This window comes from Mandrillus leucophaeus, unplaced genomic scaffold, assembly GCF_000951045.1.
Source record: "Mandrillus leucophaeus isolate KB7577 unplaced genomic scaffold, Mleu.le_1.0 Scaffold900, whole genome shotgun sequence".
NCBI lineage: Eukaryota > Metazoa > Chordata > Mammalia > Primates > Cercopithecidae > Mandrillus > Mandrillus leucophaeus.
The window spans coordinates 764,856-786,806 of record NW_012109809.1 but is presented as its reverse complement, the minus strand read 5'-3'; the positions used below and the strand labels follow the sequence as shown (position 1 = coordinate 786,806).

The 21,951-nt window shown below is 40.6% G+C and overlaps 2 protein-coding genes across 4 annotated transcripts in view; both read left to right on the top strand.

The window, feature by feature from the left end:
* The window catches only part of PLCXD2 (phosphatidylinositol-specific phospholipase C, X domain containing 2), a 170,977-nt gene that overhangs the window by 39,661 nt on the left and 109,365 nt on the right, over nucleotides 1–21,951 (top strand). The window contains exon 4 of one of the 3 annotated variants that reach the window (XM_011969730.1): nucleotides 18,358–18,442. The exons of 1 other annotated variant lie outside the window; for it this stretch is intronic. In XM_011969730.1, coding sequence (XP_011825120.1) covers nucleotides 18,358–18,409 — 52 coding nt within the window. In that variant the 3' untranslated portion in view covers nucleotides 18,410–18,442. Of the gene's footprint in view, nucleotides 1–6,217; nucleotides 6,445–18,357; nucleotides 18,443–21,951 lie in introns of those variants that run through there. One more of the 3 variants, XM_011969729.1, reaches the window with a different exon arrangement.
* Nucleotides 18,205–21,951, top strand: part of PHLDB2 (pleckstrin homology-like domain, family B, member 2) — a 248,940-nt gene continuing 245,193 nt past the window's right edge. Inside the window, exon 1 of the mRNA XM_011969732.1 lies at nucleotides 18,205–18,442. The gene's annotated coding sequence lies outside the window, so the exon portion shown is untranslated. The remainder of the gene's footprint in view (nucleotides 18,443–21,951) is intronic.

Sequence of the window (21,951 nt, the reverse complement as noted above, 5' to 3'; positions counted from 1 at the left end):
AATGATACATGTGCTCCAGAAAAAGGGTGGTTTATTTGTATGCATGTGTGTGTGTGTGTGTGTGCACATATATGTGAGTATGTGTATGTGTGTGTCTATGTACCTGTACATGTATATGTGGATATGTATAAATATAAAAGGAATGTTATAAATACATTTGGATAACAGGGAATCCCTTGCAATCCAAGCTGAGGAAGCTAATAGGTTTGGGTAGCAAAAGATATTTACAAGAATCAGTTTGGTCCCTGAGTTTCAGGTTGATGAACAGAGTTCAGATAATGGAAGATTCATCCAAAAACATGTTTCTGTTTATTTGGTCCAGAGTTTAGGTAACATGAGTTCAGGTAACAGCAGTTCACCTAGCAGGAGTTTAGAGAGCAGGACTGGATTTTTCTTTCTTTGTGAGAGCTCCTGATTATGTCAACCATGGACAAAACCAGAAAGTCTTTTCTGTGTGGCTCTACTAAGTCTTGACTGAATTCGTTATGCTGAACTTGAAAAAGTGAATTTTATAAACCAGTACTTTATCTCTTTGAAAGATCCCGAATTAGAAGCTTTATTGTTTTAATAATATATGTTCGTGTATCCACACTGTTTTCCTCATGCCTCTGGTATATTTGTAGATCAACATTATTTATATATTCAGTCAACAAACATTGAGTACCTAGGAAGAGCTAGGTACAAAGATTCAAGGTGAATAATATACTGTCTGCTGTCAAGAAACTCACAGTCTAGCAGCAGAAACTGGCATGAAAATTTCTATAAAGCAATGTGAAATACCACTGTAAAGAAGTCTGTGCAGACAGCAATACTAATAAGGGAGAGGGAGTATTTAAAAAACTAAAGATAAGTTATATCTGTACACCATATTCTGATTATCAAATGCCTTTTTGCAGATGATTTCATTTGATTCTTAAGTCAGCCTCTAGGATGGCACATTGTCTACAGCATATTATCATCCCCTCTTTAGATGGGATTCAGGGAGCTTAAGTGACCCCAATCCATACAGCTAGTAAAAGTCAAGAATGCCTCTCAGACTCTGGCCTTCTGACCGTCAGACCACTGCCCTTTTCAGCGTTGGACACTGACTTGGATACTGCATATTTTCCTGCTTATTCTTTTCTGCTCCACAGGTCTGAAGTTGTCTTATTAGTACCTGAATCTGAATCTGGTAATATCTCACAGGTTACAACTGGTAACCCACAATGTCACAAAGCTTTTTATACTGGTACATTCCTAAAACTCTAATCTGGCTGCAAGTGACACACTGGCTCTTTCCTTTATGATGAGAGATAATGATGCTGGCATGCGCCCAAAGCCAAGGGATCCTACTACGCCAGAGCCCTTGCACTGCTGGTAGCAGCAAGCCGATGTCCCCAGGCTTGGAAAGATACTTTCTTTGGCATCTCGCCCCCTGCCGGCCGTAAGAATATTACAAGTATGCATCATGCATTCCTAGCCCTGCATATCAACTGAAGGGGGAAATACAGCTCTGGTTGAGTTTGTTCCAAAAGGCCGGTGCAGAGTGTGGCTGTCATTTCCTCTGGGCTGTTGAACAAACATAGGACCTTCCCCTGTGTACCAGTACCCAGAGGGTCTGTCCTAACAACTGGTCGCTGGCACTGGTGGTCAGCTGAAACCAAGAAGAAAAAGACAGGGTATGTTTTCTTACAAATGTAGAGGTGGTTTCTCAGCAGGGATTTAACCCCCTAACTCTTCGATAAACTTTGGAGCTAAGATCTTGTTCATTTTGGTTCAACACCATAGAAGGAAGCCAAAGAAATACAGCCATCTGACTTAATTTCCATGGTGGTTTCTTCCAGACTTATAGAAACCTGAAATTCAGGTTCATGGCACTCCCACTGAAATCAAATGAAAATGCTTTGCCTCAGCCTGAGGACAGAGCATCCATGAACTCCAGAAGGGAACATGGACTGAAATCAGAAGGCCTGAGAGTGCAGCCTGACATGCTCCCTGTTCCAGGGTGCGTTGTTTTGTGCCCCGTCCCATCCCCGCCATCCCCAAGTTCACATATTGAAGTCTCAACTCCCGGTTACCTCAGAATGTGGCTACCTTTGCAGATGTGGTCTTTAAAGAGGTAATTAAGTCAAAGGGAGGATGTTAGGGTGAGCCCTAATCCATTCTAGCTGGTATCCTTAAAAGAAAAGGAAATTTAGACACACAAAGAGACACCACAGATGTGTGTTCACAGAGGAAAGGCCATGTGAGAATGCAATTAAGAAGGCGGCCGTCTGCAAGCCAAGGACAGAGGCATCAGGAGAAACAAAATCTGACGACACTTTGATCTTGGATGTCCAACTTCTAAAACAAGAGAAAATACATTTCTGTCTTTTAAGCCAACCAGTATGTTTTATTTTGCTATGGTAGCCCTAGCAAACCAATGCAGTCCCTGAGCAACAGGGTGGCCTTGGACAAGTTTTCTGAGGTCTCTGAGCTGTGATTTTCTCACCAGTTAAACAGGATTAATAATACCTCATCAGATTGTAGCCTTAACATGAAAATGCCAGCCACAGTGGCTGGCACAAAACAGACATGCCATTCCTATTTGTAAAGATACTCAGGAACACCATGGACCACCCTGGTTCCCAGCTGGGCCCCAAGGTCAAAGGGAAGTTTTTAACCTCCTGCTCTGCCATCCATGGGAACTGTTGCCTCACAGGCCTGTCAGCACTGTCAGGTTCAACCTTTTGCACAGATCCCTTGTCCTGATAAATACCAAGAGTTGAGAAAATAAAGTAGCTCTTCTTCACAGTGGGTTCTGCATTTCCCCTTCTTTGTACTTAATCCTGATTATTTGATCCTTGCCTTGGAGAAGGTTGACACATGCTACCCGAAGCTGACACGGAGCTCTTTGTCACCGGAAACCACAGGTACATACATACCTTTCACCACATTTCTCTGCTCAGGCTCCAGGAATCCTCCAATGTGAGGAGGCTCTGGCTGCAGTGGCTGGAGTTGCCCCAAGCCTTCAAGGCTCATCTCCCGGTGAGGACCAGCAGAGGGCGCCTGCACCTCATACTTCAACACTGACTCAGGTTTTTAAAATGAAGTCTTGAATCTATCAGGCCTGATCAGTACTACTGTGTCATTGGTGTGGGTCATTGGTCTATCTTTAAGGAAGTCTGTATTTGCAGCTTCTCATTTCCAAACCACAACATGTTGTCACCTAAGCAGTAGGATGTGACCTCTTTAAGGTGTAGTTTCTTACCCCCAGCCAGCAAATATTTCTACTTCACTCTTCCAGTTATGATTCCTTACCCCCTCCCTTTTTTTTTTTTTTTTTACCACACTTACCATATCACAGGAACTCTTCTAAACACTTTACATGTATTATTTTGTTTAATTCCCCAAAAATCTGTATGAAGCATTATTATCTCCATTTTACAGAGGGAGAGGCAGAGGGACCACCAACTTCAGTAAGCTAAAGTCATACTGAGATGATTAAGTCTTCAGGAGTCCCCGTTCAAAATGGAAGTACCCCTGGGAGGGTGGTCTATTAAGTAATAATCAGCTATTAATATAAAAATATAGGCCAGGCACAGTGGCTCCCGCCTGTAATCCCAGCACTTTGGGAGGCCAAAGCGGGCGGATCACGAGGTCAGGAGATCGAGACCATCCTGGCTAACACGGTGTACCCTAACTCTACTAAAAATATAAAAAATTAGCTGGGCGTGGTGGCGGGCACCTGTGGTCCCAGCTACTTGGGAGGCTGAGGCAGGAGAATGGCGGGAACCCGGGAGGCGGAGCTTGCAGTGAGCCGAGATGCCGCCACCCTCCAGCCTGGGCGACTGAGCGAGACTCTGTCTCAAAAAAAAAAAAAAAGATAGATAGATAGATGGATTTATGATACGTGTTTTAGCCCGTGGCTGGTTGTAGAGTCCACTGAGAGAGGGAGGAGACCCAGGACTGATTATAGTTGTTACGGTAGAAGAAAAAGAAAGCGGAGAAGGACAAAATGCTACCAAGGTCTGAACAGGGCTGTCTGGAAAACTGGGGAGTCAAGATATGTGCTGATGAAAGAAGGGCAGGCAGCGTCGAGGGAGAGAAGGAAGAGAGGATGACAGTCAAAGAGAGACGTACCCAAAGAAGAGAAAGTGGCCAATTAAGATAATTAACTTTACTTATTCTCATTTTTGACCTAGACCAGATCTTCCTAAAAAATCTCTAATTCCTTAACCAAAACTTGAGCCCTAGTTTTTTTCTGTCTTCCTTAAAGCATTCTCAGCCTACTGAGTATGTATTGAGCTGTTTTTACTATGATGTCAACTGTGAGTACACTTTATTGCTTTCTTCTCTACGCTGCCTGTGGTAGTTTACACTTTCTACTAATGCAGAAATGATCACACTGAATTGTCATTATTCATTTATGTCACTAAACAATTGGCTGTTACCTAGGAAGCCTTTGATTAATAAAATGAGACTGAAAGACCATCAGTGAGACAACTGATTAAGTATTGGTCTATTAAGAAGCCATACTTAGTGATCGAATAACTGTATATCCATATGGAAAAAGTAAGCTTTGACCTCCTACTTTATACCATATACAAAAATCAATTTGAGATGGTTCTTAGAGCTAAACCTAAGCTAAAAACCATAAAGCTTTTAGAAGAAAACATAGATATGTTTGTAAATTGAGAGTGAACTTAAGTGGTTCTTAGATCACAGAAGCCATAAAAGAAAAAAATGGACAAACTAGAATCCATAAAATTAAGGAATTTGGCTCATCAAAATATGTCACTGAGAAAACTGACAGACAAGCTATAGACTAGGAGAAAATATTCACAAAATACATCTGACAAAAGACCAGTATCTAGGCTATATAAATAACTTCTACAACTCAACAGTTTTTTAAAAGAAAATGAAAAAATGAGTAAGAGAATTGAACAGATAACAGTTTTACTCATAATATCCAAAAAACTGGCAATAGCCCAAGTGTCCATCCAGCCAGTGTAGGAAAATGGATAAACTAACTGCAGTATATACATACAATGGAATTCTCTACGTTGATTTTAAAAGACAGTGAACCACTGATACATGCAGCAACATGGATGAATTTCAGAACAATTATGCCAAGTGAAAACTCACATGAAATAATATATTTTTCATGGCTTATATGAAGTTTTAAAACAGGCGAATCTAATCTACAGTGGAAAAAAAATCAGTGTAATTGTTGCCTCAGGGAGGATGGGGTAGGTGTTGATGAGGAAGGCGCTTGCAGGAACTTTCTGGAGTACCAGTTATGTTCTATACCTTGATATGAGTTTGGATTATGTGTATGTATTTGTCAAAACTTGGCAAGTGTACCATTAAGATTTGTGAATTTTATTGAGTGTAAACTTTATGTTAAAAGAAGAACAAATTAAAAACAGATATTGAACTCCAGTTAATCATATGCATGCTGAAGTACTTAGGAAATGTGTATAGATGCTTGCAGTTGGAACATGTCAAAAATCCAAGATGGACTGATGGAAGGATAATGACAGATTGATGGATAGATACGTAGTAAGCAAGTATAGTTAATGGTGGGATCTAGGTGGTGGATATATTTGCTGCAAAATTCTTTCAGCGTTGCCATATGTCTGAATATTTTCATGATGAAAAAAATTAAAGAACCCATTAAAACTAAGGCTCTTGGTCTTAGTTTTTCGTTTTCTTTTCTTTTTCTGGTTTTTTTGTTTGTTTGTTTGTTTGTTTGTTTTTGAGACAGAGTCTCACTCTGTCACCCAACTGGAGTGCAGATCTTGGCTAACCGCAGCCTCAACCTCCCAGGCTCGGGTGACTCCCCCTCCTCAGAAACAAGGTTTCACCATGTTTCCCAGGCTGATCTCAAACTCCTGGATTCAAGTGATCCACCTGCCTCAGCCTCCCAAAGTGCCAGGATTACAGGCGTGAGCCACCGCACTTGGCCTGATCTTAGTTTTTCAAGTTCCTGTTGACGTGGTATTTCTTTGATGCTTGAAGCAAATAATCTCCTCTTCCAGCAGGGAAACCCTGGAAAGTGTAATTTTGTAATGGAATAGAGAGCACTTCATCCCTGAAGGAGATGTAAAGCTTAAATGGAAATACCTCCAAAAGCTTGTGCTCTTATTAACATACTTTTGTTATATTAAGGGAAATGTTTTATGTCCATGTCTGGAGAAGTCCTTCTAAGCTGTACTGTATCCACTCTCTTCCTCCAACACTTTCCTCTGTATAGGAATCTTCCTGCCATCCTGGACTGGGTGAAAACTCAGAAACCTGGAGCCATGGGTGTCAACATCATCACGTCTGACTTCGTGGACCTGGTGGACTTTGCTGCGACTGTCATCAAGTTGAATGACCTCCTACAGGAGGACACAGCTCTAGCTAAATGCTGATTTAATTTTTAATTTAACCTTAATGTTGAATTTGTTGATCCAGGGTAGAGTTCTGAAGGATGTCCTGTTCGGATGGCCCCTGGGCAGTGATGGTGAAGTAAGAGGAAGATGGCTTCTTTTTCTCCCTTCCTCACAGGGCCATTTAGATAAAATTACAGGGCTATTAATTGCATTTTTCCCAAATGAGACTTTTTTAAAAACTTAAGTCCAAGGGAAGAAAGCATGCTTCATGTGACCAAGGTCAGGAACTCCCCAGTGGCTTATGGTGGTGAATGGAATTTGGAAATAGGATCTCTAGGACCCATTGGGGTATTGAGTGTCCCCCTAATTGGCCCCGCTCCCTATTCTTCTGGGGTGCTGTGTTTGAGCCAGTGAGAAAGTGGAACCAGAAACACATTCCTGGTGAAAAAGACTGGCTCATTGCAGGTGTGGACCACTATCGGGGTGAATCTAACATCAGCCTGGGGCTCTGAGGGGGAAAAGAGCCAAGCACCAGTTCTCTCTAGGATTGTTGGATGTCACCACTTCTCTGAAAGTAGGACTCATTTATCACTAAGATGTTTAAAACACAAGCTGTTCTTGCATAGCGTATGCTGGTAACTGGTCACCTTCATTCTTCAGATAAACAGTGCATACTACCCTTAGTATCAGAAATATGCTTCCCAGTTTTAAAACTTGGATTCCTTTCTATTTCTTTTGGCCCCTTCTTAAAAGTGAAAAGAACAATGGTGGAAGATCTTTTCAGCATGGGGCCCAACAAGAGATAGACATGCATGTTTGTTGCATGCCTGATATCTTTTATTTAATTCTACAGCTTTTCCAGAATGGCTGCCAGGTAGAGCACCTGCATCATTTTGGCAAAGTCCTCTTTGCAGTGGGGTCTTCAAGCCTGATCTTGGAATTGCATTTTATTATTGTCTGCCTAGGACTCAGGTCTGCGCTGTGGGACACAACGCGAAGTGGAGGGCACCTTATCCGTGGCACCATGGAAGCAGGTGCAGGATGCATGGGAAAGTGCAATGGCATTAAAGGAGGAAGCTCCAAGTGGGTTTGGAGCCATTCTGTAACTCCTTGAAAACAAGACTACCTCGGGGATATTTGGGATGACTCGTGTGTCACCAAGTGATGATAAATACCTAGTGCTGGAACATTTCCAGTCCTTCTCTTGATGGTTCTACTTTCTGCAGGTTGTTTTGAGCCTACCAATCACTACTGCATGAGGGCTTTGAAACTCAAGAGGGGATTTTTTTTTTTATTGATAAGAGGTGCTTATCTATAAAGGGGCCCTCTTGTGTTTTGATCGACTTATTTATTTATTTATTTATTTATTTATTTATTTATTTATTAATACATTAAATATCTGCCGTGCTTCTTACATCAAGAGCACTCACACAGGAGCTTACGGCACTTTTCTTATCCAGGATAGATGCTGCTATGGTCTTTCTCTCCTGAACAGGACCATGCATCTCAGGGCTGTGAGTGACCCCTGACTCTGTTGTTCATGTCCTGGCTCCCCCAGTCCTCCTGGGGACAGTATACATGTGTGGATGTGGACTAGATCTGAGAAGTCACTACCAAGCCATGCCCATGAATGAAGATGAAATGGGTCGTGAAGAACTATTCGTTCATAAGTAGACCCTCCGGAAGAGTGGTGAAAAGAAAGGACCTAGAAAGAAAACTAGGCATGGAAGTGTGTGCACTTTTCTGCTCCTCAGCACCATCTGAGAATCCCTAAGGAAGTGGCAGCTTCTGGATTCTTAAGAAGGAAATATAAACATGGAGTCCCGAATGGATGTATGCATTTATAAAGATTGTCAGACTCTTCTTCTAGCAGTTTCCTGTTTCTGTCTTTTGATGCCCATAGATGGATTTTGCATGTTGCTTGCAGAGAGGGGTGTCCTAGGTGAGCTACTAAAAGCACATGCACACCCCCGACTCTTGGTCTTCTACCCTATACTTTCTGTAAAATAATTTAAGCCCTCGCTTTTAGCTTGCACACCTTGAGGAGGTCATAATAGAAATGCCTCTGGGAAAATCTGGTTGAACTTTCCTTTTTTTGCATTTGAACCCCTCTTCAAAGGATATTCTGAAATAATGTCAAATTCTGTAGGGCCTTCTGTGCATAAGAGTAAGAAAGTGTGTTCCCTTGCTTTCTAAACTTTCCTTCAATTCTGATGCTAAACCCTCATGACAAGCTCTGAAATCCCTGGTCTACCCTCAGGGTTTTATTTTTTTGTTGTTGTTTCATTTTGCTTTTGTTTTTAATTTTTGGTCAATTGCTAGGGGCTAGATCATTTCCCCACTTTTTACCCTTTGTTACTTGGCAAAGAGATAAGGAGGCAAGAGGAGAATTACTGTTCTCTGTTTTATTTGAGCCTCGGCTTTGTCCAGGTGTTTGGTGCTATGAGGTCAGGTGTGTTGACAAGTATCTACACAGGATGCCAGTAACATCCAAGGGCTGCTGACTGTTCCTTGAAATGTTTACATGATTTTGTCCTTTAGTTCTTAAATATATGGTTGCACTTCACTTCGGTTTTAACATTTAAGTGCACCTCAGTGTTTGCATGATAAATGTCATCAAGCACGACACAAAAGCCCAGAAAACTGTACCAAGGTTGCATGCACGGAGTCCTGCTCTGCATGGTGCATGCAGGTGCTTGCTCCTTCATGCTGCTTGGAGCTGCCAGCCTTGCTTGCAATTTGAAAAATCTGCACAAGAGTTCTGGGAGATAGGACGATTATTTACAGTTTTCCCTTGATAAACACCTTGCATCGGCAGAATCTCTGACTCGAGAAAAAGTTGCTCAACATATTGTAAAGGATGTGTGCCTTCTGCTCCTTGAGCATAAGACCAGATAGGAGAACTCAGGCATGTGGGACAGAGGGAAAATAGATTTTAGGTTCATAACTCATTCTGCAACTGCAAACAATAAAATAGTGACCCAACCACATCACTTACTCTCACAAGTTCTAGAGACCTTTCAGATCAAAACAAGTCTCTCATACTTGCTCAGAACTAACTTGAAGATCAGCTAAGAAGCTACTTGATTGAGCCAAAAAGGACTTCAGTTTCACAGAATTTGAGGTCATATTTATTCTGAAATGTAACTAAGCTATTCATGAGCTCCCTGGACCATTTCCCACACAGCCACATTTCCATGGCTTTGTGGCAAAGGGGACCATCAAAGGTTTTAGTTCGGTTAGAGTAGTGTTTACAGGCTTGAACTTTGAACCTTTTAGAGATACCACCATGATTTCACGGATACAGAAGGATTGGAGAGAGAGGTCGAGATGGACTTAATGGAAGGGAATAAGTTATTGAAGATTAAATTTTAAATTAGTGGCAGACCTCCAAGAGGGTCAAGCCAAAAAAAAGTTTTTATATTTGCTGTATTAAACTCAATAGTAATTACGTTTAGTCATTTTCCGTAGCAGTGAATCTAAACCCTGAATTACTGAGAGCAGTTAAGCCACAGTCCCAGGATTTTATTATAAACTCAAAGAAAAGCACAAAATCTGAGCCCAGGTAATGATCCATCTTAGGAATCCTAGTTCTTTTTACATGATCTCATATTCATCCAAAGAAATTATGTCTCTTCTCAATAAGACAATGTAGTAGAGTATTCTGGAATTAAATGCAGTTTTATGGTGTGTCAGGATTTTCTATCTCTGGTTTTCAGAATCTTTCTGGTTTTCAGAAAGTGCTTCCCAATGAGACATTCTACCTCCCAGCTAGGAGGCTTAGCACAAAGCTAAAGGTGGAGCAACAGAAGAAATTCAGATGGAAATGAAACTACTTCTTCCTGGGAAGTAAAAGAGCTACAGGAAACCAGTCCATCCTGCAGATTTAGTTCATACCACAGTTGAAGTTTGTGTGATGTTTCTTATTAGCTAATTTCAAGTTTTACTGTTAGATTCTAAGAAACAGAGTGGGCTAATGATTGGAGCACAGCCATGAGACCCCGCTCTGTTAGCTGAGCATGTGATCGTGTGCTAAATCTTTCTTGGTTCCTTCATCTTTCAAGATGCTGTCTGCTACTTTAGTGCTGACTGACTTGCAAATCTTGGTTGACTAGCTCCCCAAAACATAAGGTCCCTAATGATTGGGGGCTGTGCAGATGTGCTATTCTTCCTTCTGTGGCTTGGGTGGAGAAGCTGCTTGGGCTTATTTCCCAACAGGGTGACATAGGATGATAGAACTTACCTAGGAATGGCACCTTTGATGATCCATATAATGAAATGTGTAGAGCTTAACGAAATCTGCCCACATGTATGTGGGCTCTGGAGAGGTGGGCTTTCCCAATACATGCTAAGTAGACTTGTTATGCCAAGAGGAAATGAATAGAAATGATAACATCAAATATCCAAACTGACAGGAAGTTTGTTTTGCATAGCATAGAACATGGTTGCCTTCTAAGTTCCACTAATGTTCCAGGATATCTTGGCCCTCTGCCTCAGGCTGCTGCCTGGTATTTGACACCATAGCTTTGTCACTTAAAACCATTGCCTTGGGACACACAGAGTGAACTGTTTGAGTGATAAGTCATTTAGCTAGAAACTTTACCCTTAATTTCAAATGATACCAAACAGCTCATTACTACCTACCCCAAGAGATACTCTCCATTGCTTCTGTATTCCCCAGTTTCCTTTTAGAAACAGGGACACCAATAGCACTAGAACCCTGAACAGGCCCTAACCCAGAAGAATACACTACAAAATGCTATTGATTTCCTCAAAATATCACAGTCTTAAACACTATACAAATAATTCAAGAAAACTCTCTCTACCCTACAGTGAATATAGTGTTCTATTATGTTCTCCAACAGAACTTTTTTAGGACTTTTCAAACTCATATCTAAGCCAAATAGTTTAGATAAATATTTACCCTTATATTTGGGGGGAATTCAGGCTCACACTTTGCCAAGGCAAGCCCATCAATAGTCTAGAGGCATATTTTGTGTCATTCCTTCCCGTCTCCTTCATAGAATACTACTTTTTCCTTTTGTATCCTGGCCATTCTCCATCATTGCTGATTATTGCTAACCACAGGATGCTGGCAAAGCTTACAGTGATAGGCATATGTGTTCGGTGATGTCCAATACACTCTTATCACAGTGGTTATTGCTTCTTACTGTTTTCAAATGCATTATTCTACCCCTCAACCTACATCCAATCATTAGAACTATACCTGATTAGAGTCCAGAACTTGGGACCAATACTTAATTCAAATAGCAGGGGCTTGATCACAAACATTAAGCCCAACAAGAAGCACAGCACTTTGAAAAGTCAAATAGACCTTTGGCAGCTCTGTACATTTGCAATTTTACATTTGTTATTAGTTTATAGCACTAATAACAGTTTAGTCATGAATCTATAGTCTCAATATGGTAAGTCTTAGAACATATTCTAGAAATAGTGGTACTTTGCTGCTATTATAGTTAGTAATTTATACCCCAATATAATAATAAGTATTAAATACAGATTGTGTATGCATTCTTTGTGTGTATATGCCAACTGTACTACTTAACCTCACTGATCAGCAATTAGAAAAATACAGAAATTGTCATAGTGAAAATAAGTCTTGGTCAATTCAGATGATACGTGACCCTGATAAATGCTCTAATAGATATGATATTTTGTCCTGTATTGTTTGTTTTACAGTATGGTGCATGTTGTTTGCTAAGTAAAATGATAATAATAATAAAGTATACCAATTTTAAGGTTATAATTAAAATTTTACATATATGCTTCTTGATATTCTGAAATGTATTCTGTGGCTTAGTTATCTTATTCATATACATTTCACTTGGCTTTTTACCCCTAGGAAATGATTGTTCAAGTATGTATTTTGTCTTCTTTCTTGTAATTTTGATTAAACTGCTTACTTCAACTTACAACATTGTAAAGCCAGAATACCTCATTTTAACAGTGAAAAAAACATGATGACCTGATGTGTTCTCTTGTATTTGATTTGAACTACCTAAATAGGCTTAACCCCAATAATAAATATACAGTTTTGACAGGCACTTTTCCTTTGGTTGGATGATATTTTGTCATTGGTCCACTTCTAATTTTGTTGTAAAGAGTTATAAACTCGATGTCAATAAAACATCTTGTTATATAATATTGGACAAAAACTCTCTCGAGCATGTCTGACACATATTTGGATTAAGTAAACATGCTTGCAGTCCCCAAGATTGAGCGGTGCGTGAAATGTGTACACAACCTTGACCCCATGCTTTTCCAAGCTTCATCCTTAGCAATTCAGTTATTTCCATTAAGCTTAGACCAGCTCTTATTGACATCCATACGCACATCCACACTGTACGCATGACCACCATCTCTACCCACATTAATTTGAGTGATTGCTAAAATGCCCAGAAATAAAACAATGCAGAGATAATATATTTGTGTATACAAAGAGTAAATAAGGGTGGACCTGCAGCTTCTGCTGCAATGAAGATGTCAATATCTTCCGCGTTTCTAATTATTTTTAATAGAATATCCAAGACCACTTAAGTGAATTCTGTGTTTCCCCTATCCTCTACAAAAATAATTGGTTGAGGTAAGACTTTTTTGTATGAATTTAGCAGAGATCAAATTAATTCTAAGTAACTATTAATTTCATATAGTCAAAGGTTTAAACAGGTAAGCAAGAATAATTATAAGTGTTGAAGTTACCATAGCAATTTAACAACATAGTCATATTCGGAATGTTTAACTTATATTTATAGCTATTGTTTAGTAAATCTACCATACTGTCCTCTGGTTGGTTTTACCACTTACAGTCAATCCTGTGCAGTTTTTAATAATAAATTGCATGATGTAGATAGGGCTGGGTCCAAACATAAGCAAAGTGTGTATAACCTGCATGGTGCAATTGCAAAGATACTACTGGCCTGCCTCAATTTCTGAACATATACTTGGATTTAAACATTGCCTCTATAACAATGGAGCTCTCACATTATGTATGAATTATTTTATATCATCTATTCACAGATTAATTTATCATATTACAACAAGGTTATGAACATTCTATTTAGCACAGAAGTTAAGTATAGGCATTTCAGAAGTGCACAGACCTGGGTGTCTATCTCAACTCCATACCCTGGCTGAGTAACCTTAGGCAAATTAACGTCTCTACCTACATAGAAGATAGGGCTAAAAATACCTACCATGAAGGGTAATTGAGAAGACAAAATAAGGAAATGCATAGAAAGCATTTTAGCACAGAGCATGGCACATAGTAAATACTCAAGAGTAGCTATTAGTCTTAGTAATAAGGGACTTTGCACCCTCCTCCTTCAAGTGGCACCCAACGATCCCTTCAACATGATAAACTTCGCGTTGATTGGTAGATGATTTAGGAACTAATTAATGAGAGGTAAGTCAATATAAATTTGGACAGTGAAAGAAAATGTGAAAGCCCTTTGTGTGGCAAATTCTTGAGGCTCTGCAGTGGAAGGTCAAGGCAGCTGGATGGTGCTGAGTGATTAGACTTGGTCATTCATCTCTCTGTCTCTCTTTCTCTCTCTCTCTCTCTGGGTGTATATGTGTTTGTGTGTGTGTAGGTGAGAGAGGGATGGTTGTAAGGGGCAAAAAGTAGAACAGTAGGTGTGAGGAAGGCACTAGAGACGAAGTCCTGGGCTTTGGCTATTGGTGGTTTCCACCTCTGAAAGCTTCCTAATCTGGTGGTATTCATATTAATATATATTTCTGGACCTGATCCCTGAAGATTATGATTATTTATATGTTAGGGCACATCTTAGGAGGAATACTTAGAAATATATATTTTGGTGTGTAACCAGTTGGAGAGTTATTGAACCAAAAATGCATTACTCAGAATGTAGCATTTATGCCACAGGTGGTATGCAAGATGATGTAAGTTGGAAGATGGCCATATCCTTAAATAGCATTAATATCATTAATCACTTAATCAGTCCTGATTAGTCAAGAAAGAATTCTCAGTTTAGTAATGAAACCTCTGTATCCCTTGCTTATCAACCAAAACCAAAAAGGCGATAGTATCTAGCTAACATTTAATCTCATTTTGTTCGCACTGTGTTTATATTGTAGTTACCTTCTCTTTGTAGCAGGCAGTCCTAGGTGTTCAATAGTGATATAAAGTCCCCTTTCAAAATAAATTTATCTAAGTTTTTTGAAGAGCCCACTGTGAAAAAGCTATGATAATGACCTAAGTTTATGATCCTTTCCAGGTTCAATACAAAAATACAGTTAATTGTACCATTCATGTTTGCCTAGAACTGGGTTTGACTTTGTTCTTCCTAAATATTTCCTACTAACTAAATACATGAAGAAACGACCATTTGGAATAGAAAATTATCTCTTGTTTTTCATAAAGGAACTTCCTTTATGTTTCCTGTGGAAGTCCATGCTCAGATAATCTATCTCTGTGTTGTCCTGTAGAGCAGTTTAAACTAGGGAAAGAAAGGTCATGGAGTCACTGAGTCCCATCTATGGCTGAGCTTGACAAACAAGAAACGCAGAGCAAACTCCATTTCTTCAACTTTGAAACTGATTCCTTCTCTGTTAATCCCTGAGGTCAGGTTGCCTGAATGTCCTGGATTTTTGTTGTTTTTTTTTTTTCCTGAGGAATTCTTCCCGATCAGCAAGACATGATCGTGTTTATCCCTCTGCAAATCTACTCGGCATGACCAAAGGAGTGTTATTATTTTTAAGATTTGAAACCTTTCATTCTCAGAGAGGGTGGGAGGTTGCAAGGGAGGGACAGTGGCCAAAGCCCATGTGCCTCAAACCTCACCCGGGATGGCCTGGATAAGTGCCAGTGAGACAAAAGCACTAGTCAGACCAGGGTGTTTTCACAGCTGGGCAGTGTTTTTGGACAGCATGGGTGGGGAGGAGGCCACAACAGTGTCAGCCTCTGTCCAGTAGCATCTTGCAATTGAGAGAAGCCTTAGGCAGGCAGATGGCTTTAATCTAAGGAACTAAGCATCTAAAGAATAGGATTTCTCCTGTAGAGAAAGGCCATAAGAAGCAATGTTCTTGTAAAAGGAGGCCACTGAATGCTGGTTTTTGTTTAACCTGAGAACTGAGCTGCTTTTTAGCCTGAAGACTTTCCTACCTTGATCCTCACTGGGCATTTGCACAATCCAGTTCCAGAAGGTGTTTCTAGGACCCCCATGAAGTGTAAGGAGATCTGGAAGAAAACATTAAGCTGTCTTTTGCAAAAACTTCCCCCACCAAAAACTTGTGAGTGTAGAACTAACTTACCTGTGTGAACATCAGAGGGGCAGTGGACTACTTCAGGGGGGCTGAAATGCCCCAAACTGACACATACAATTTTAGATGTATGTGCACTTTTTTCTGGTAGAGGACCCATAACTTGCATCAAATTCTCAAGGAATTTATCATCTTAAAATGTGATAAACCACTGCCTTTCAAATGCCTATAAGAATGCATTATCATTTAAATGTTATTAAGCAAGCAAAGCTGACTAATTGAGGCTAGCACTGGCAAGTCTTGGTCCTTCCTATAAAAAAAAAATCTAAGATTCTTGTAGAATTGTTCACTGTAGGTGCTCTGTTTCGAGAGGTAAGGTTAGATCGAACAACATGAAAAGAAATAGACTAGCCCAAGTTCAAGGGATCCTAAGGAATAGTTAGATGAGACCCAGCAAGAGAGTGTGGTCAGAGGAGCCAGCAGAACCAGGCACACTAGCAGACAAGAAATGGCAGGGGCACTATGTGAAGACTTGGGCACCACATTTCAGAGGGAAATGGGTAAATTGGAGCCTTCTTAGAGAAGAGCAACTTGGAGAGGGAAGGGTCCAGAAGTCATGTCACATGGAAAACTGGGGTAGTTGGAACAGGAAACATTTGGAGCAAGGTGGCAGGGATATCTTCAAGTATTTTTAAATTGTTGCATGACTTGAGTTTAGAATATTACGGCTTTAGATATAGAAGGGATCAAAGAACATTTGTACAAGGCATTAATGTTATAGGAGAGAAAACTGAAAGCCAGAGAGAACCGACTGGCTAAGGCAAAGGTGGGACTAGAATCCAGATTCTGATTCCCTTCCCAGTGCTGTTTGCCACCATTTCCAGCTGCCTCCCCGAGTGCCTTATGTGCAGGGAAGAGCTAGGACCAATGAATGACTATTTTAAGAAGATCGAGTGATCTCATTGTTCAATGAGATCACTTGGACTCGGGAAGGGGAACATCACACACCGGGGCTTATCATGGGGAGGGGGGAGGGGGGAGGGATTGCACTGGGAGTTATACCTGATGTAAATGACGAGTTGATGGGTGCTGACGAGTTGATGGGTGCAGCATGCCAACATGGCACAAGTATACATATGTAACAAACCTGTACGTTATCCACATGTACCCTAGAACCTAAAGTATCATTAAAAAAAAAAAAGAAGAAGAAGGTCGAGCTTAGCTTGATAAAGAGTATTCCTTTGTAGAATAGGAAGCTAAGTGAGACATTGATCTCACCATCATAAAGAGTATTTCTGAGGAAATGTGTATTCATGTTCTATAGTCCCTATAAAAATTTACCACAAACTCAGTACTTACAACAGTAGTTTAAAATGGTCAGTGTGGCCATGCTCCTTCTGGAGGCCCTAGAGTAGAATCCAGTTCCTTGCCTTTTCAACTTCTAGAAGCGACCTGCATTCCTTAGTTCATGGCCCCTTCCTCCAAAGCCAGCAGCATAGCAATCGCTCACCCTGCTTCTGTCATCACATCTTTCTTTTTTTTTTTTTTTTTTTGACGGAGTCTTGCTCTGTTGTCCAGGCTGGAGTGAAGTGGGGCGATCTCCGCTTACTGTAAGCTCCACCTCTTGGGTTCACACCATTCTCCTGCCACAGCCTCCCGAGTACCTGGGACTACAGGTGCCCGTCACCACGTCCAGCTAATTTTTTGTATTTTTAGTATAGACGGGGTTTCACCGTGTAGGCCAGGATGGTCTCGATCTCCTGACCTCATGATCCGCCCGCCTTGGCCTCCCAAAGTGCTGGGATTACAGGTCATCACATCTCTTTGTCTTATTCTGACCTTTCATAAAGACCCCTGTGATTACACTGGGCCCACCTGGATAAGCCAGGATAATCTCCCATCTGAAGATCCTTAACTTGACCACGTCTGCAAAGTTCCCTTTACCATGTAAGATAACATACTCGTAGATTCTGAAGATTAGGATGTGGACATTTTTGGGGGGCTATAACTCAACCTACCACAGAATGTATGGAAAGGTTTACTGATGCTGGTGCAGGTCTTAGAGTAGATCTGGATTCAATTCTTGGCTTCAGCACCTACTAGTTGCAGGACCATTACCCCTTTGAGCCTTTGTTCCCTCATGCATAAAAAAGAAATAAAATCTCAACATTACCATGAGGATTTGTGGTAATATTCATGAAATGCATAACATATAATATTCTCTCAATGAATGGTAGCCATATTTATTTGAAAAACTGCCAGATGCTTCTCACCATACAAGAATTTAATAGAAGAAACTCCATTATTACATGGGACATTTGATAAAGTGACCTGCAGATCTCCCTCTGAGACGGCTAAAATCTAAAGGAATAAAAATTTCATCTCCTCTATAAACTATTCTCAGGGCCTCTTGTCCACTTCCCAGATGCAGTTACAAGGGAATCACTTTTCTGGATAGCCAATGGCTATCAGACTGTGCTTTCTGCCCCCTACAGTCCTGCCATCTGATTTTGCCGTGCAGCTCTGGTTGAATTTAAACAGGATTAGGAGTCTGTCCTGGTGTGTAATGATTGGCTAGACCAGGTGGCTGAGGCCAGGGCAGACTCCCTCCTTCACATCTGTCAACATACCTGGCTGCAAGCAAGTTGCTGCCTGTGACCACTGTCTGCAGAGGCCAGAGAGAGCAGGAAAGGAAGTGGAAAGGAACACCTCACCTTCATGCTTGGGGAAAAGGAGAAACCTGTGTTAATGTGTCTTCCCAATGTTCCACTCTCTTCAGCAATGGTTGGAAGAGCCGTGGGTCATCTCTGCTGAGTCAGGAAAGAAGCTGAGGGAAGAGTCAGGATTGAAAAGCAGCAGACAAGGTAGGTGATCTCTCGGGTCATTGGCCCTTCTCTCATGATCACAAAATGAGCACCGTACACAGCCTTGTCACCAGAGTGTCTCTGAGGATGGTCTGCTGAAGGAGATATGGTAGACCTGGGTATGTGTCTGAATTCAGTCATTTTTCCATCAGCCTGTTCTGGAAAGCAGGCTGTATTTTCCTTCTGTCTTCTATCTCTTCTGAAAATTGTTGTTGCCCCTGTACGTATTTCAGAAACTTGGAAGGTTTAAAAAAAATTTTCATTATAACAAATTATATGTGTGATTTGTTAAAATGATTTCATTGGTGGTAGCTCCACAAGCATGGTTTTGTTCCAGAATTTTCCTTGCATAATTTTTTTCCATTTTCAAGACATACCAGAGAGGACAGTGTAAGTATATTGTAGTACATGGTATAGAATAATATATTCTGAGAAATATACGGTCCACTCACAGGGCTGTCAATCTCATATGACAGACTCAGGAAGTCATGTGTATTTTTCTGCTTTGGAACCTAGAGAGTTAAAAGTTCTGAAATTACTGGAGCAGAATCAAGCCTATTTACCTAAGCTTATCACATCGGCAGCCAGGTCAATCATTTACTGGGACTAGGCTGCTTCTTACCCTGAGTGGAGGACCACCAAAGCCTTTGCTGGCCTGAGTCCCTCTGTAGAAAAGACATGGGAAACATAGAAGAAATGCTTCTCTGAAGCTATAGTCCAGATTCTCTTCTCACCAGAAGTAAGTTTTTCTCCTTCCTAGAATAGTAAATATCCCAAGGCCTCCCCTCCCCAGCTCAATGATAAACAAGCATGAGCAAAACTAATACGCAAACCTGATACCAATGCCACTTTAGGTACAGAGCTTGTGGCTGTGGAGGGAGCTTCCCTCATCACTGGAGGTCTATGGGGAAGAAGGAGATGATAACTATGAAACAAGTTATTGAGTGATTCTTGAGGAAGAATAAAGTTATAAAGTAATCACCAAAGAAAACATAGAAATTTTCTCCTTCAAGTCTATACATTCTAGAAATATGTTATTTTTATCAAATATGATTCACTCTTCCTTAAGTCTGAATATAATTCCTCTAATTGCAGAAATGTTGTTATATTGTCACCACATACAACTTTCAGGCCTGTGCAGTGGTTCCTGGCTCCTATAGTCATTAGTTAGAAGCCTGGTAATGCTGAGGCCCTATTTTTCTGAACTCCCTTTAGGGAAGGAGTTGGGTCACCTAGGACAAGGTAATGTTTGACATTATTTTTGTCAATCAGTTGTGGAACCGAAGTGACTCACCTCAGGTAAGGTTTGTGGCTGAATATTTAGTGTCTGAGGCAGTTAACTAGATGCAAGAGTGGAGGCCATTGTAGACACAAACCCATGTGTGATTTTGGGTAAGTCTGTGCTACCTCCCAAGAATGTTGTGGAGAATTATGGAAAACTGATACATTTCTGTGAAGATATTAAGCACTGCAAAATGTTAAGTGTGAATCTGGCTGGCTTCCAGAGGATGTTTATAGATAATACAAGTGATGGAGGTGGTTTTGACGAGGGAAAAGGATCTTGGGGTGATCAAGTGATTGGCTAGGTTGGGCATGGTGACCCATGCCTGTAATCCCAGCACTTTGGAAGGTGAGGCAGAGGATTGCTTGAAGCCAGGAGTTCAAGATCAGCCTGAGCAATAAAGTGAGACTCTGTCTCTACAAAAAAAAAAAAAATTTTTTTTAAATTATGCATTGGCCATATTTCCCCACATTACCGAAGGCTGCCTTAGGGACAGACACACAGGTCTGATCTGTCCTTTTTTTGTAGCTTCTGCCTCAGGGCCTAAAACACACTGGAAGCCCCTAAGGGTATATCCAGCTTTTTCTTTCCATTTCCTGAATATTGGATAGTAAGTAGAGGAAGACTACTCTTCAGATTAACTAGATTAGGATAGGCATTGTCATTGTTTTTAAATGTTAGGTAGTTAGAATATGGAAATTAATTAATTTGTCCAAAATCATGCAATTAGTCTGAGCCTGGATTCTACTCAGTTCTACCTTGTTCCCAACCCAGTGCTTTTCCCATAAGGTCATGGAGATGACCATATGGATAAGCGTAAATTGAAGGGTCACTGAGGTAAGCAAGGCTGACTAATACAGTCAGAAGTTCTCCACTGGCTCTTGGATGTGCCATGCCTGAGCTACTGTAACTGAAAGGCCAGTACTGGACTTCCGAAAAGGATAGAACAGGCAAGAGCAAAAGGAAGTGTTTTTAGTTGTGGCAGTCACTGGAGTCTTCTCTGTTCTGTATATTTTCTAAATAACCCAGCTAATCCTCAGGCTAGGTCTTTGCCCCTTTTTATACTGTAGACTCAAATCCATGAGCCCCAACTAAAGTACAACATCTGAACTATTTCCAGAGAAGAAATGACCCTATCTCAGTCTTTCTCAAGGAACTCAAGAATTTACTTACTATCTCATCTCAGCAAATATCCACTCATCTAAATCTAAGAGACTTGGGCACAAAGAGGCTTAAAGCCAGAGAAACAATCAATAGTCCCTCCTATCAAGGCTTTCACCATCTGCAATCCAAAGATACCCATGTCGGCTTGGAGTCTAAATGGCTTGTTGGTGTCATTTGAGCAGTGAATGAGTAATGTACAGCAGAAGCCTTAATCCACCCCCCACCCCTATTTTCACTTTTGTTCACATATGTCCTAAAGATTCCATTAGCTGTCTGTCATAAATTCCAAAGCAGCCACAATTCCTGAGCATTTACAAGATCAAGATAAAGAAATGCCATCATGAAATGAGGTTGATTAAATGTCTTTGAACAAAGGGTTTCTAATGACTTGCCTCACACGTATCTCAAGTGTGTGATAGCAAAGGCATTACAAATAGGGATTGCATCACCATGTCTACTAGTACCCTTTACTAATCAACTGACCTCGCATGAACTGTATTTACATGCCATCATTTTCATTAACTGAAACACTAGGAGAAAGAAAGTTGAAGCTAAAACACAAAGACTCATCACAACATTTCACCTGTATCAACTACTTACTATGAACTGCTGCCTTCTTATCTACACTTTTTTTCATTTAATTTTCATAACAAACCTATGCAACTTGCCCAAGTCACAGAGCTAGTAAGATGAGGTAAAATTTGAGTTGAGGTCTGACTCCAAATCCCATGTTCTTCAGCATTCTGTTCTGGGAAACATACTCACCCAACAGTGTCTACACTGTTCACATTCTACATGTAAAAGAGTAAAAAAAGTTCTTTCTAAATTATTTGATCGGATCCTTAGAGTACATATTTATTCCCCCTTTCCACCCACACCAGATGCTATTGATGTACTTGAGTATAAGCATAAAACTCAATATGACAGTGGTTTTCCTCTCTCTAGAAAAGGAACCACAAAACACACATGCACACATACACACACACAACAGCAGTTGCCCAAGAGTCAGTGCTTTGATTCCTTTCTGAAGCTGAGAGAGAAAATTGTTCTTATCTCCTAGTTT